The sequence below is a fragment of the Limulus polyphemus genome, unplaced genomic scaffold (genome assembly GCF_000517525.1).
Source record: "Limulus polyphemus unplaced genomic scaffold, Limulus_polyphemus-2.1.2 Scaffold4715, whole genome shotgun sequence".
Classification (NCBI taxonomy): Eukaryota; Metazoa; Arthropoda; class Merostomata; order Xiphosura; family Limulidae; genus Limulus; species Limulus polyphemus.
The window spans coordinates 70,037-82,469 of record NW_013670325.1 but is presented as its reverse complement, the minus strand read 5'-3'; the positions used below and the strand labels follow the sequence as shown (position 1 = coordinate 82,469).

The following is a 12,433-nucleotide window of genomic DNA, read 5'->3' as shown; positions in this document are numbered from 1 at the left end:
AATGAACTGAGCTGTTTAAAGAGATAAATTAAACAGTTCTTTACAATGACCAATGAACTGAGCTGTTTAAAGAGATAAATTAAACGGTTCTTTACAATGAACTGAACAACTGTTTAAATGGAAACTTCACCGATGTTTATGTGAACAAATTACTCAAGTATGAATAACAGTTGTTCACACACGAAAAAATACAAGGACTTCATATTTATTATCAACAAAGGTTAAACTACAGCATGCTGAAGAACGTAATTATTTTTATCTTCAGTTCTACAGGACTATGCACATATATTTACAGAGATAATAAAATCGTTTTAATCTGAATCTTCGTCTTCTACTGGCAGTTGTTTGATTTCATCCTTCTGTGAACTTAAACGTGCTGAAATTTCTATAAAAACAACAATTAATATACTGACACACTTACGAACTGATTTCTAAACTTATGTTTTACTAGTAGGATTTAACAGATATAGTAATTCTACATTAAGTTTTGAAATCCTTAAATACAACTTCTAAAAGTTTATCAAACACATTCTTATTAGTTAGTATTATTAGTTTTTGAAATTATTCCCAGGGATCAATTTTGTTGAGCTAATCTAATCAAATAGTGGAAGTTGATTGTCATGCTTATGATGCACCCACACACCTTCAAAGTGCAGAGCCAATTTTGCATCAACCAAGAACCATGAGCCCACGGACTGACAGTGCAAGCACACTAATCACTAAGGGCATCCACAGCCTCTTGTAAAATAAACTATTAATTAAAAAATTTGCACGATGTCAGTAGCAAATAATGTTTCTTTTAACATTTAAAACAGTTTATATCAACAAGTATAAGGTTTTTCAATTTCAACTTGATAAACAACTAAAATTATCAACATCAAAGACAGATCCTTGAAATACAGAGAAAATAAAATCTTACAAGACAAGCTTTCTATCTAACCTTTAGCTGGATTAAAGACACTCATTGTCTGGACTTCACACACAAAATAAAATATTACAAGACAAGCTTTCTATCTAACCTTTGGCTGGATTAAAGACACCCATTGTCTGGACTCCACACACAAAATAAAATATTACAAGACAAGCTTTCTGTCTAACCTTTAGCTGGATTAAAGACACCCATTGTCTGGACTCCACACACAAAATAAAATATTACAAGACAAGCTTTCTATCTAACCTTTAGCTGGATTAAAGACACCCATTGTCTGGACTCCACACACAAAACATCTTTTGGACTTCTGATAGTGACGTAATGCACATTTTTCACAGAAGTAATGCTTGCACCTGAAATTTGAGTTACAGATGATAATACCAACACTCAGTAATAAGACAAAAACATGTGAATCGTTATAACTTAAACATCTGATGGGTGTTACAGATGATAATACCAACACTCAGTAATAAGACAAAAACATGTGAATCGTTATAACTTAGACATCTGATGGGTGTTACATATGATAAAATACATAAAACATTATAACTTTCAATGTCTTATATTAAGAACATAATAATTTGTCTTTTTAAAGAACTTTAAAAAAAGCCACATTTTGTACAAAATGAATGTTGTATAATGTTAGAATAATAAATAACACAACATTAAAATAGGTACAAAATTAAAAACATTTTAATTGAGAACAATCTATGACCACTAAAAAGTTGACCCTACATGATTCGACATTGTAACGCCCTCTTCTGGAGTGAGTTGCAAGCCGTAATCGTGTCCTATTTATACTTTTTTCTTGTTAAATAGGTATAGCGAAGACATTATTATGTCTTGAAACTGTTGTTAATTGTGTATCTATTTTAGTATTGTGTGTTATTTATTATTTGAACATTATACACAAGTGCCAATAAATAATACTTGATGTAATATGATTTATAACTATACGGTGACACATATTAAAAGAAAAGCTATTAACTTTGAGGCATGATTAAAGAATGAACTATAAGTAATGAATGGGTTCGTAGACAGTACACCAAACTTACAATCAACATGACACAGGATGTATCTAGATTTGATTTTATTCTTTATGCAAAGTTTAAGATACTTTGAATTGGAGACTGTGTTAGTTTCCAGGTAGCAATTCTACGATTAATTTATAGTTCTGAATACACAATAAAAGTCATTTTTTTATCTCAATATAAATGCTGTTTCTTGAAGACAATGTTTAGGCACTTAGAGATACGCAGAAACTAAAACTGGTTATGTAACTCAACAAATGCTCTTTAAATCACATTTAAAACATATTTAAATACATTTTCCACTATTCTGGAAAATGACAAAACAATCACAACTGGATGTTATGAAATTATGTTCTGTGTTAAAGTTCATATTCAAATACAAATTAAAACTGAAAACAAGAATAAAGAAAGATGAGATTTATGTCTTATCAGATTTGAGAGATTATGTTATCGTCGTACATTTGACTAAATCTCCTCTAACATCACATATCCAGACTATCATCAAGTGATATTATTTGTTGTGATTAACGCTCCTGTTCTGGTGCTTGTTTTGGAAGTGTGTATGAATTTTTTTTTTCTGTTTGGTTTTGCAGCAGTGAAAAATAATGACGTTATTTTATTACTTAAATACGAAATTTATTTCAGAAACTACTTTGGAATAATTAAAAAAAACACAATATATATATAGCCTCTTAGGTAATACCTGAAATACAGATTTACATAAATAATAATAACATACTACATACAGAGTTGACTTACAATATAAATCAATACAATATCAAATTAACAAAAAATTTACATAACGTTAAGCCTAATGAGCAAGTAGTTTCTGAAATTTTTTTTGTTACAAAATTTAACAATGCATGTATTGCTTTCACATTAATTGAGTTTAGTTTAAAGCTTTGACTTACCAACAAAGGCAACGTGAACAGAACCCTAATGAACTAATTCGTGGACTATAATTTACATTTTCATAGAATAACTTGTAGATTGACAACAATTAAAAACAAATGTGCATAGAAAGTACAAATTAGTAATTTAATTAGTGTTTATTCTGCTCGTATTAGGCCAGTTGTGGCTGCATACAAGTTCCTTCACTTACTTTGTTACCACTGGATCTTTGAAGGACTCACGACAAATGAAACACTTGAAAGGAAGGCTTTCTTCATCAGAGCTTATTTCATAGCGAGTGGAATCCTCCTCACCATAAGTGTGGCTAGCCATCTCTAGTTCTATCTGCCAGCCGTGCTTGTAGTCAGAACGGTCGTGCATGAACTTACAACTGTCTGTGGAAATTATCTCTTCAATTACAATGCATTACTTCATACTTACTTTAACAGCATTAATGACACATTCTTTAATAAACAAAAAAAAACACTTTTACTGTCTCTTAAAGCCATTAAATTATTACAAATCACATGTAACAACACCATGTTTTATCAACGTGTTCATGTCAATTTTCAAGTAAATCTGTACAGACAACTTTAACAGCATTAATGACACATTCTTTAATAAACAAAGAAAAACACTTTTACTGTCTCTTAAAGCCATTAAATTATTACAAATCACATGTAACAACACCATGTTTTATCAACGTGTTCATGTCAATTTTCAAGTAAATCTGTACAGACAACTTTGACAGCCCCAAATATTCTTGATCTCATACAAGAAAGTTCTAGTATAACAATATTGAAAATTTAAATATATTTATTTATTTTAAATTATGATGTTTTACACACAATCATTCCAATTGCCATATAAACCTCCGACTTCAGTCCTAAGAGTGAGAGCCTCCAAAACTCCTTTGACCTCTACAGTGAAGGGTTAAATTTAGAAATTTCCAAAATCTAGAAAACAGGTGTTAATACCATTTATGGGGCAACACCCTCCCCCCAAGAGTCTTTCATTAAATGTTTTCTTTGTTTATAATCTGAGAGGGTCAAGACCCTACATGCAAATATTCAAATGATTTGTTACATGTGCAGAAAGAGTTCAAAAACCAAGTAGACAAAGATAGATATACCTGAGAAATACAATACAAATTTTCTTAAGAAACACTGTAAATTCAAAGGGGGAAAACAAAACAAGATTTATTTTTAAATATCTATCCCGTTAAATTTCTTTTGGTGCCGATTGTGCAAGTATATCAGGTCTTTTAAAACCTAGATGCCAAAAAATTACAATTTTTGTAAGATTAGATTTCTATTATCAATATTTAATACCTTAACTTAGTAAACCTATCATTTGTGATTTTTGACGGTGCTTATAAAAGCATTAGAGCTACAGTGATAGCTATTTTAATGCAAGAGAACAGGCTTTACCTTAAAATTAAATAAAAACATCTACAGAGTATATTAACATTTAATAAATATAAAACACCAAACTAAGTAAAACAAATCCTAAGTTACACAAAAAGTAAATACACAACAGATGACACTTCTTTAAACACAAGGTACATGTGTTCCTGGCAATACTCCTGTTATTAAAACATAGGAAATCACGTTTCAACAGATGACACTCCTTTAAACCCAAGGTACATGTGTTCCTGGCACTACTCCTGTTATTAAAACATAAGAAATCTTGTTTCAACAGATGACACTCCTTTAAACACAAGGTACATGTGTTCCTGGCAATACTCCTGTTAAAACATAAGAAATCATGTTTCAACAGATGACACTCCTTTAAACACAAGGTACATGTGTTCCTGGTAATACTCCTGTTATTAAAACAGGAAATCACATTTCAACAGATGACACGTCTTTAAACACAAGGTACATGTGTTCCTGGCAATACTCCTGTTATTAAAACATAGGAAATCACGTTTCTAGCAATAACTAGTTTTGTTTAAACAATACAAGTCAACTTGCCTCCAAATCCACAAAATCCAGTTTCTTTGTAATCTTTACAGATGTCAGGCTGGTAGTCCCACCGAACAGTTGCTCTCAAGTTGTCTGGTGCCCGAATAGGTCCCTTTCTGAAATAGTCAACTGAGGTCAAGTACAACCTCAAGAGTGTTACAAGTAAAAGTACAAAAGCCAAAAACTTTAACTCTTTCAGCACAGACCCGGTCCCTGGGACTGACCTCGTAACTGTCTCGTGCTTGTTATAGTTTTCGTGCTATAACAATTAAATTATTAAGCGTACTTTCACAAAATTTGGCAGATTATCAGTAAACATTACATATGCAAAATATCAGATTTTTTTTATTAAGTCTTAAGGTTTGTAAAGCAATGTTTTTCTCGTGCCTTTTTTCTTTTCACATGTTCCCTATCCAACATGCAAAGTAATTTTCATTTTAAGATTAAAATACTTTTATGCATCAGAAAAGTTTCAAATTTCACATGCAAAATACTTTATGAAGTCCAGATAGTTATCAAATGTTTCTTAAGAAAAAACTTTTATTTTCGCTAACGAATATCTGTACAAGTTCAGTCAATTTCACCGATCTTGTAACCACAAGAAAATATTAGGAAATAAATATCAATTATGCCTTTTTCGTTCTAGAATGACTGCAGATTAAAACACAAATGTTTAGACTAAATAGCTTAAATCTCATAACATTATACATTGATATGTATTTATTATACTGACCTTCTAGTTGTGCATTTATATACACGTATATATAACATGGTGTTATATTAAGATGTTCTTAGTGTTGAAAAACAGTAAAAATAATAAAGTTTCTACTATGATTAAAATGAAACCATACTTTATAATATGGAAAGGGATTAATATACAGCTATCATAAGATAGAATTAAAGCATGGGAATATGTAAAGAGATTAATATTTAGCTTGATAATATATTAATAAAAGACATGTTAAGGTAAGTTGGATAAATATACTGTAAGATATTATGGAAAGTCAGACAACAACCAAAATTACCCACAAGCTCGGTAGAGATGTAACTATATTAATTTGGTACTAAAACATAACAAGAGAAGTATATCATAAAAATATAATCATGCTAATGTCTAATACTTCAATAAAATTCTGCTATCTTTGTAAAACAGTTGGTGTCTGTTTTTACCTTCATTGTATCACAAATAAATTGCCAAGTCATCAATTAAAGAAAATCAAGACAGAAGCTCTGCATGAAATGGAACTTCTTTAGAATTTTAGCAAATTATCAAAGGTCTGACTTGGAGATTAAGCACATCCATAAAAGGAAAAGCTTACCTAACCATTCCACTGGAAGCATTTCCTTGAGCTGTGTCTTTTTTTTTAATATACTGTATGTAGTTGTTTATACCATGGTACTTCTTATCATCACCAGTTTCTTTCAGTTCCTTTAAGTAGAGAGAAGTACCCAAAGTATTATTTATTATCATGTACTATGCCACAAAAATTTGTGTTACTGAACCATTAAAAGTCCTTTAAACGGCAAGCACCAGTGATTCTTGATTTACATACATAAATCTTTCCCAGCAACAAGCATTTTAAAATGTACTACACGTTAAAAATACAACTAATGTTTAATAAATGCTGGCTACTTTGAACATTATACTTTCTTAAGAATATTGACAGCAGATATTATTAAGCTAGTATAAAAACTCATCAAAAATAACAGGAAACAAAAGCGTATCAAATTTGAACACTCCAATACGCATTTGCAACTTTGCCACCCATAAACAGACATAAGAAAAATAAAGGACCTTCTAGTTTCGGGAAACCAAAACCTATCATGAGCAATATCTACTTTACCTAAAGAGTGTAAACATGCTACATATTGGTGTCTTTGTGTAGAAGATTAAAACATCCGATGACCATGTGATTGCATATATATCTTCCCTACAGATAATTTGTATCTTCAGTCTGTTTTAACAAAGGCCTTTTTCGTAATAATTCCCAAGCACAGATTTGCACAAATTTTTTACTTATTTTTCACAAAATTCTTCCTGTCTTTCCTATTCAGATCCAACCAAGCTTGATGTCATAATGATGTGGTGTCACACACATAACACCTTGCCTGATCTGATCCTGGGAACTCCCTCCTTGACAGGTTTATATGTAGCAGAAAAAGTGCCGAAATTTAGGAGCTATTTACGAGTATGTTAGCGATTGAATTCAACTAAAAATGGGAACGGGAAATCAAAAAAGGAAGTATTATAGGAGAAAAAGTGGAAATGGACTCGTGTAACTCATGAAATTCTGAGAAATCAAGCTTGACCAACTGACTGACCATCCGACACTTGGCTTTAAAATATATCAATATTACTACAAACAATACTTGTACAGACTTGTACATTTTACTAAAATCTGGCGACATTTTGTGTCAATGCAAATGGTAAATTCGAAATTATAGTTAATATTCCTTTCCCAATACGGGGTTGGTTCAACGGGCCAACTCCATGCACATTTAGTTAATACATTAATTTGTATTTGGTATATTTGACCTTTAACCTCCAAATAAACAGTTCTTCCACATCCTCAAAGGAAATGATTTGTAATGCTTGATTAAAATCTGCTGTTTAAAATGCTAGTTATGGTATGAAACATAGATGGCTACAGACAGACTTTATTGCCATATCTCACAAATTGAGATTGGAAATTGGGGGATACAAATAAATATATTTACCTAATCTACTATAAATTAGCACAATAGGAACTTCCATATAGCCTGTGGCGCTTCTGCAGATAAAGAATAAAACAAAACAATTCTATTTAAAAAATTTTTAACCACTCAGATTCTTATAAAACATCGACATGTAGTAAAATATAAATATAAAAAGTTCATTAAACCAAAATACTGATGCAATAAATTTAAACATTTCACTGTGATCCACACATTGGTAGTCTCACCTCATTAACTTTTTGAGATCGTTCAAATATGGCTTGTGCATCTTTTTCCCTCTCGGTATCTACTTGAACAACAGCTGTTGCACCCATATCAGCGGGACCTTCACTTGCCTTCAAAGTAATTTTGTCATAAATCTTACATCTCGTATAAGAATAATATATAACACATTAAAACTCAAAACCCAAACAAACACAGATTTTTTTATTATATTTTCTAATCTTTAGAACCTATTTAACACATTGTTAACTGCAGGTCACATTTTAGTAAACTTTCCCAAACTACACAGGTTCGTATATGTACAACACTTAAATTGAAACTGTTCATGCTGGGAGTTTAAAATTGTAAATTATTTTACATGGGCTACCTTCACTGTAGAAAAACTCTGCCTTACTCGGCTAAAAAATTTTAGACATAAAATTCCTGAAATTGAAAACATACTGCGATTCTCCTAGACCTGTATGTCACACTGAAGTCATTTTTTTCTTCTTCACTATCGCTTCCAACTTTAATTTTTTTCTTTTCTGTGGGCTTAGTCTGAAACATCATAAATAAAGAAATCCATAACTTATATTGTATTTTAACAGAAACAGCAGAAAAGACTATAAATGTTTCATTTATTGGTATTCTGTGACCAATGTGAGATCTGTTAAAAAACATTTCAAAATGATGTTTAAAAAATCTTTTTACATTCAATGGATCATTGTAGTATTAACAACCTTTGTACACAAAAGTTACTGTATTTTTAGTGTTCAAGTTTCCTAATAAATACGAACAATACCATAAATATATCTACAATAATATAATGATTGAATTTTAGTAGTCATTTTAATTTCATTAAGAATCCTATGATGTTAAATTATGCTACCAGTATTACTATGTATGTCCTAAGACTAATAATGATCCTCTTAACCCTCTTCTTAACTCTTTCCAATAAGAATCCCTTCTTAGATTAGGAAACCAAAACTATAAACAGTATTCCCAGTCAGGCCTAAATAATGAGTTGTATAAATAGATAATCATCCCTTTTGACTCATAATCAGTAAGCCTATAAATACACCTGAAAATTCTATTACTGTTACTACCAGTAACAGAACACTGCTTGAGTGACTTATTTTTCTCTATGCTTTTCTTCCTTTTCTTCAGGCATGTAAATGGCTGATCCAAACACATTACCTTGCACTTACTATAATTAAAGATAATTTACCAAATTATTCTGTATAAACACAACATCCTCAATACAACTAAAAATACTCCAGAGTTTAATTTCATCAGCAAAAGACTGAGGCTAAAGAATTAAATCCTGAGCTCCTCAATTAGTAACAAGGATTTAGTTTGATTGGAATCCGTTAATAGCAACCGTCTGCTTTTGCCCATCCAACCGCCCTACAATCTATTTGTCCCTGTAAAGTTTGTTAATTAGACTTTCCCAAACTCACTCCTTGAATCATAGGATTAACTGATTCATTCTTTTTTTCTTTCTTCACAATAGTTGTCTCATCTTCACTGCTACCTAAAAATAAATTAAAATAATAATCATGTTAACCCACTTAATAACAGGTACAAAAATTGTTACCATAATAGCAAACAAATTCTCTCAACTCAAGATCAGTTAAACATGCTTTTCAGATATGTGTCAAGGGCTTTCTGGTTTCTGTGTACAGGTACTTTTTAACATTTTGTAAGCTACAAAAGGCCATAGTAGCAAGACAAACACTAACATACATCAATGTTTTCCACAGATATATATATATATTCACACATTGTACATATAAATTATGTAATAACATTATTTACTTAGTAAAATACAATCTAAAGATTTAATGACACAACCAGTAAAAATTGTTATCAGCATTAATGTTTTTAAATGTGATTGTTTGTAACACCCCATATTAAAAAGTCCCAATTAAGATTCAACTAGAAATAAAAACCAGATAATGATAGTAAAACCTAACTACCAAAGAAATTTCTACAATAAAATGTCCCAGTTGGAATATGGACAAACTAACTATCTTGGAATATGGACAAACTCTAACTTTCTTGGAATAAGGACAAACTCTAACTATCTTGGAATATGGATAAACTCTAACTATCTTGGAATATAGACAAACTAACTATCCTGGAATAAGGACAAACTAACTATCTTGGAATATGGACAAACTCTAACTATCTTGGAATATGGACAAACTCTAACTATCTTGGAATATGGACAAACTCTAACTATCTTGGAATATCCTTATTCCAAGATAGTTAGTTTGTCCTTATTCCAAGATAGTTAGTTTGTCTACAAACTAACTATCTTGGAATATGGATAAACTAACTATCTTGGAATATGGATAAACTCTAACTATCTTGGAATATGGATAAACTAACTATCTTGGAATATGGATAAACTCTAACTATCTTGGAATATAGACAAACTCTAACTATCTTGGAATATGGACAAACTCTAACTATCTTGGAATATAGACAAACTCTAACTATCTTGGAATATGGACAAACTCTAACTATCATTAAGTAACTAAACAAATTTTAACCACATCACTGCTGCTGTATATATTTTCTTCTGTTATCAAAACTTACTTTAATTACAACAAATAAATGGAAACATATTTTACCATATTGCCACTTTTACCCTGTAAAGTTTTAAAACCATTTAGATATATATACGTGCGTGTGAACAAATTAAACTTGACAAAATTATAAATTACTAAACACTACACACACTTATACATATGTACTAAACAAAATGGGGGTTTCTATTACTAAACCAGCCAGAACTTCTACCTCCCAGAAAATAATTTAAATTTAAACACATCTCAAGTATCAAATTAAAAATATTTGGCAAAGAATTGTATTACTTGCAATTAGAAAAAAAATATGTACATATAAAGAGAGAGAGGCCAGAATTACACATTTCTGGTGCTATTAAATGGCCTAAATGCCTAAATTTGATGACATGCTTCATTGGTAGCATGCTTACCAGGCTTATGGCAGTTATGCAATTATATGATCACATCTACATTTCATTATTAAAAATGGGATGACATTACTGAATTTTCTTGTCACCAATAACATGCATTACATAACTTATGACATAATTTTAAATAATTCACTTATCTTGTTAGAATAAATTTAGACATAAAAATAAATATTGAAAAACGTAATATAACTCAAAAGTGTGGTGTTAGAGTTTCTACAGTTACTAAAGATACTCAGAATTGAAAATTCTTCCAAAATGACACTAACAGTAAGATGAGTTAATCAAAAATAATAAAACGAACTTTGCCAATTTGCGTGACTTTTAAGTTTAACATACAAAAATGTTCTACCTACATTATAATTAACGTAACACTAAAAGACTCTATAACTTATTATAAATGCATTATGAAATTGTAGTTATTCGTTGTCTGGAGTGCAACTTAACTGTTTTAGACTTGAGATAGGGCCCACAGTCTACACAGATTAGTTATCAGATCAAGAGTAATACATACCACTAATGTCTGTGTTTTCATTGTTACAATGTTAGTCGTTACATTAATGAATGCCCTGAAACTGAAGTTGAACTGTAGCATAACTTCAGATTACTATTAAAATAAATCTATATATCAACTACAACATACTCTTTTCTTCATCACTTTTATTTCTCTTCCGAGCATTCTGTCTCATTCTATTACTTCGTTTAACAGTAAATTTACATTTACTAAATGAAGCGATCTCTTCTCTTTCCGCCATATTTGTAGTTCTCCCTCTATCGCTTAAATCAAAACTTTGTTAAAATCGTGTTTTTTTAATATAATACCATCTTTTATGTGCATAATAACTTTATTAGTCAATACAAGTTTCCAGGAAAAAAGTTTGTTTTATAGCAACTAAATTATATTTTGTTTATTGTATAGTGATGTAAATATGACATTTCGCTTACAACCAAAGCGCATAATCCAAAGTGATTCGGATATGTGTGTTTGTATACGTGGACCTTTTTGTTTTGATCAAGCCGTATTTTCATTTAACCAGTAACTACTATAGTGAAATTTATGTGATTCATGTTGTTTCATTATGTTAGTAATTATATTTGTTTGTAATAATATTGAGATTTGTTTTTATTTGTATATTTAGTGAAAGATTTGAATACAATATACTAATGATGTTTTAAAACAAATTATAATTTTATAAAAGTTGTTTAGGGTCGGTGTATGTTTGTCTATTTTAGCGCAAAGCTACACATTAGATTATCTGTATTCTGTCCACCACGCAGAATCGAGCCCCGGATTGCAGCGTTATAAGTCCGTAAGCTTACCGCTGATCCACTGGGGGACTGGAGCCGTTTTATCCACCTAAAGTTACAAAATGTTAAATAAACATTTTGTTTTATGTGAACCTATTGCTAATGATTTTTTTTTTAACTAGGCGTGGAAGTATCTAGTCTCCATTACAATCTTAAATGTTTTTTTTTTAAAGATCAATAATTCTTTCTCAACTGAAATGCTTGTAAATTGTACTTCTAACAGATGTACAAACAATACGATTATTTATTATTAAAGGCTACAACTACGATTTTTTAGTTTGTGTTTGTTTTTGTAATGTTATGCTCCAAGGTTATATTGGAGTTTTCAATAAAAAGGTATTAAAGTTTTGTTACGACCGCGGGGGTCACGTGACGCTAGTAACACGTC

General features: G+C 30.6%; 1 protein-coding gene across 3 annotated transcripts; it reads right to left on the bottom strand.

Annotated features, from left to right (window-relative positions):
- Positions 1–187: 187 nt before the first annotated feature.
- LOC106471588 (RING finger protein 113A-like) lies at positions 188–11,507 on the bottom strand. 3 transcript variants are annotated; one of them, XR_002613288.1, is made up of 9 exons: positions 11,381–11,507; positions 9,197–9,270; positions 8,199–8,294; positions 7,763–7,870; positions 6,140–6,249; positions 4,830–4,936; positions 3,065–3,248; positions 1,020–1,284; positions 188–385 (listed from the first exon to the last, which is right to left on the bottom strand). XR_002613288.1 is itself a non-coding variant. In XM_013932200.2 (9 exons), exons 1-9 carry the CDS (start codon positions 11,490–11,492, stop codon positions 312–314), a joined length of 972 nt encoding a protein of 323 aa, XP_013787654.1. In that variant the 5' UTR covers positions 11,493–11,507; the 3' UTR covers positions 188–311. The 3 variants fall into 3 exon arrangements, 2 of the variants coding, with proteins under 2 accessions (XP_013787654.1, XP_013787655.1); XM_013932200.2 differs by having other exon boundaries at positions 1,178–1,284; XM_013932201.2 differs by having other exon boundaries at positions 1,178–1,284; positions 11,252–11,453.
- Positions 11,508–12,433: the final 926 nt, after the last annotated feature.

Excerpts from the sequence above, each read along its gene's own strand:
- LOC106471588 (XM_013932200.2), bottom strand. The coding sequence starts at position 11,492 with ATGGCGGAAAGAGAAGAGATCGCTTCATTTAGTAAATGTAAATTTACT. Across the intron at positions 3,249-4,829 it reads TGGATTTTGTGGATTTGGAG|ACAGTTGTAAGTTCATGCAC; the intron begins GCAAGTTGACTT and ends TAATTTCCACAG. Across the intron at positions 1,285-3,064 it reads AAAGATCCAGTGGTAACAAA|GTGCAAGCATTACTTCTGTG; the intron begins GTAAGTGAAGGA and ends CTCAAATTTCAG.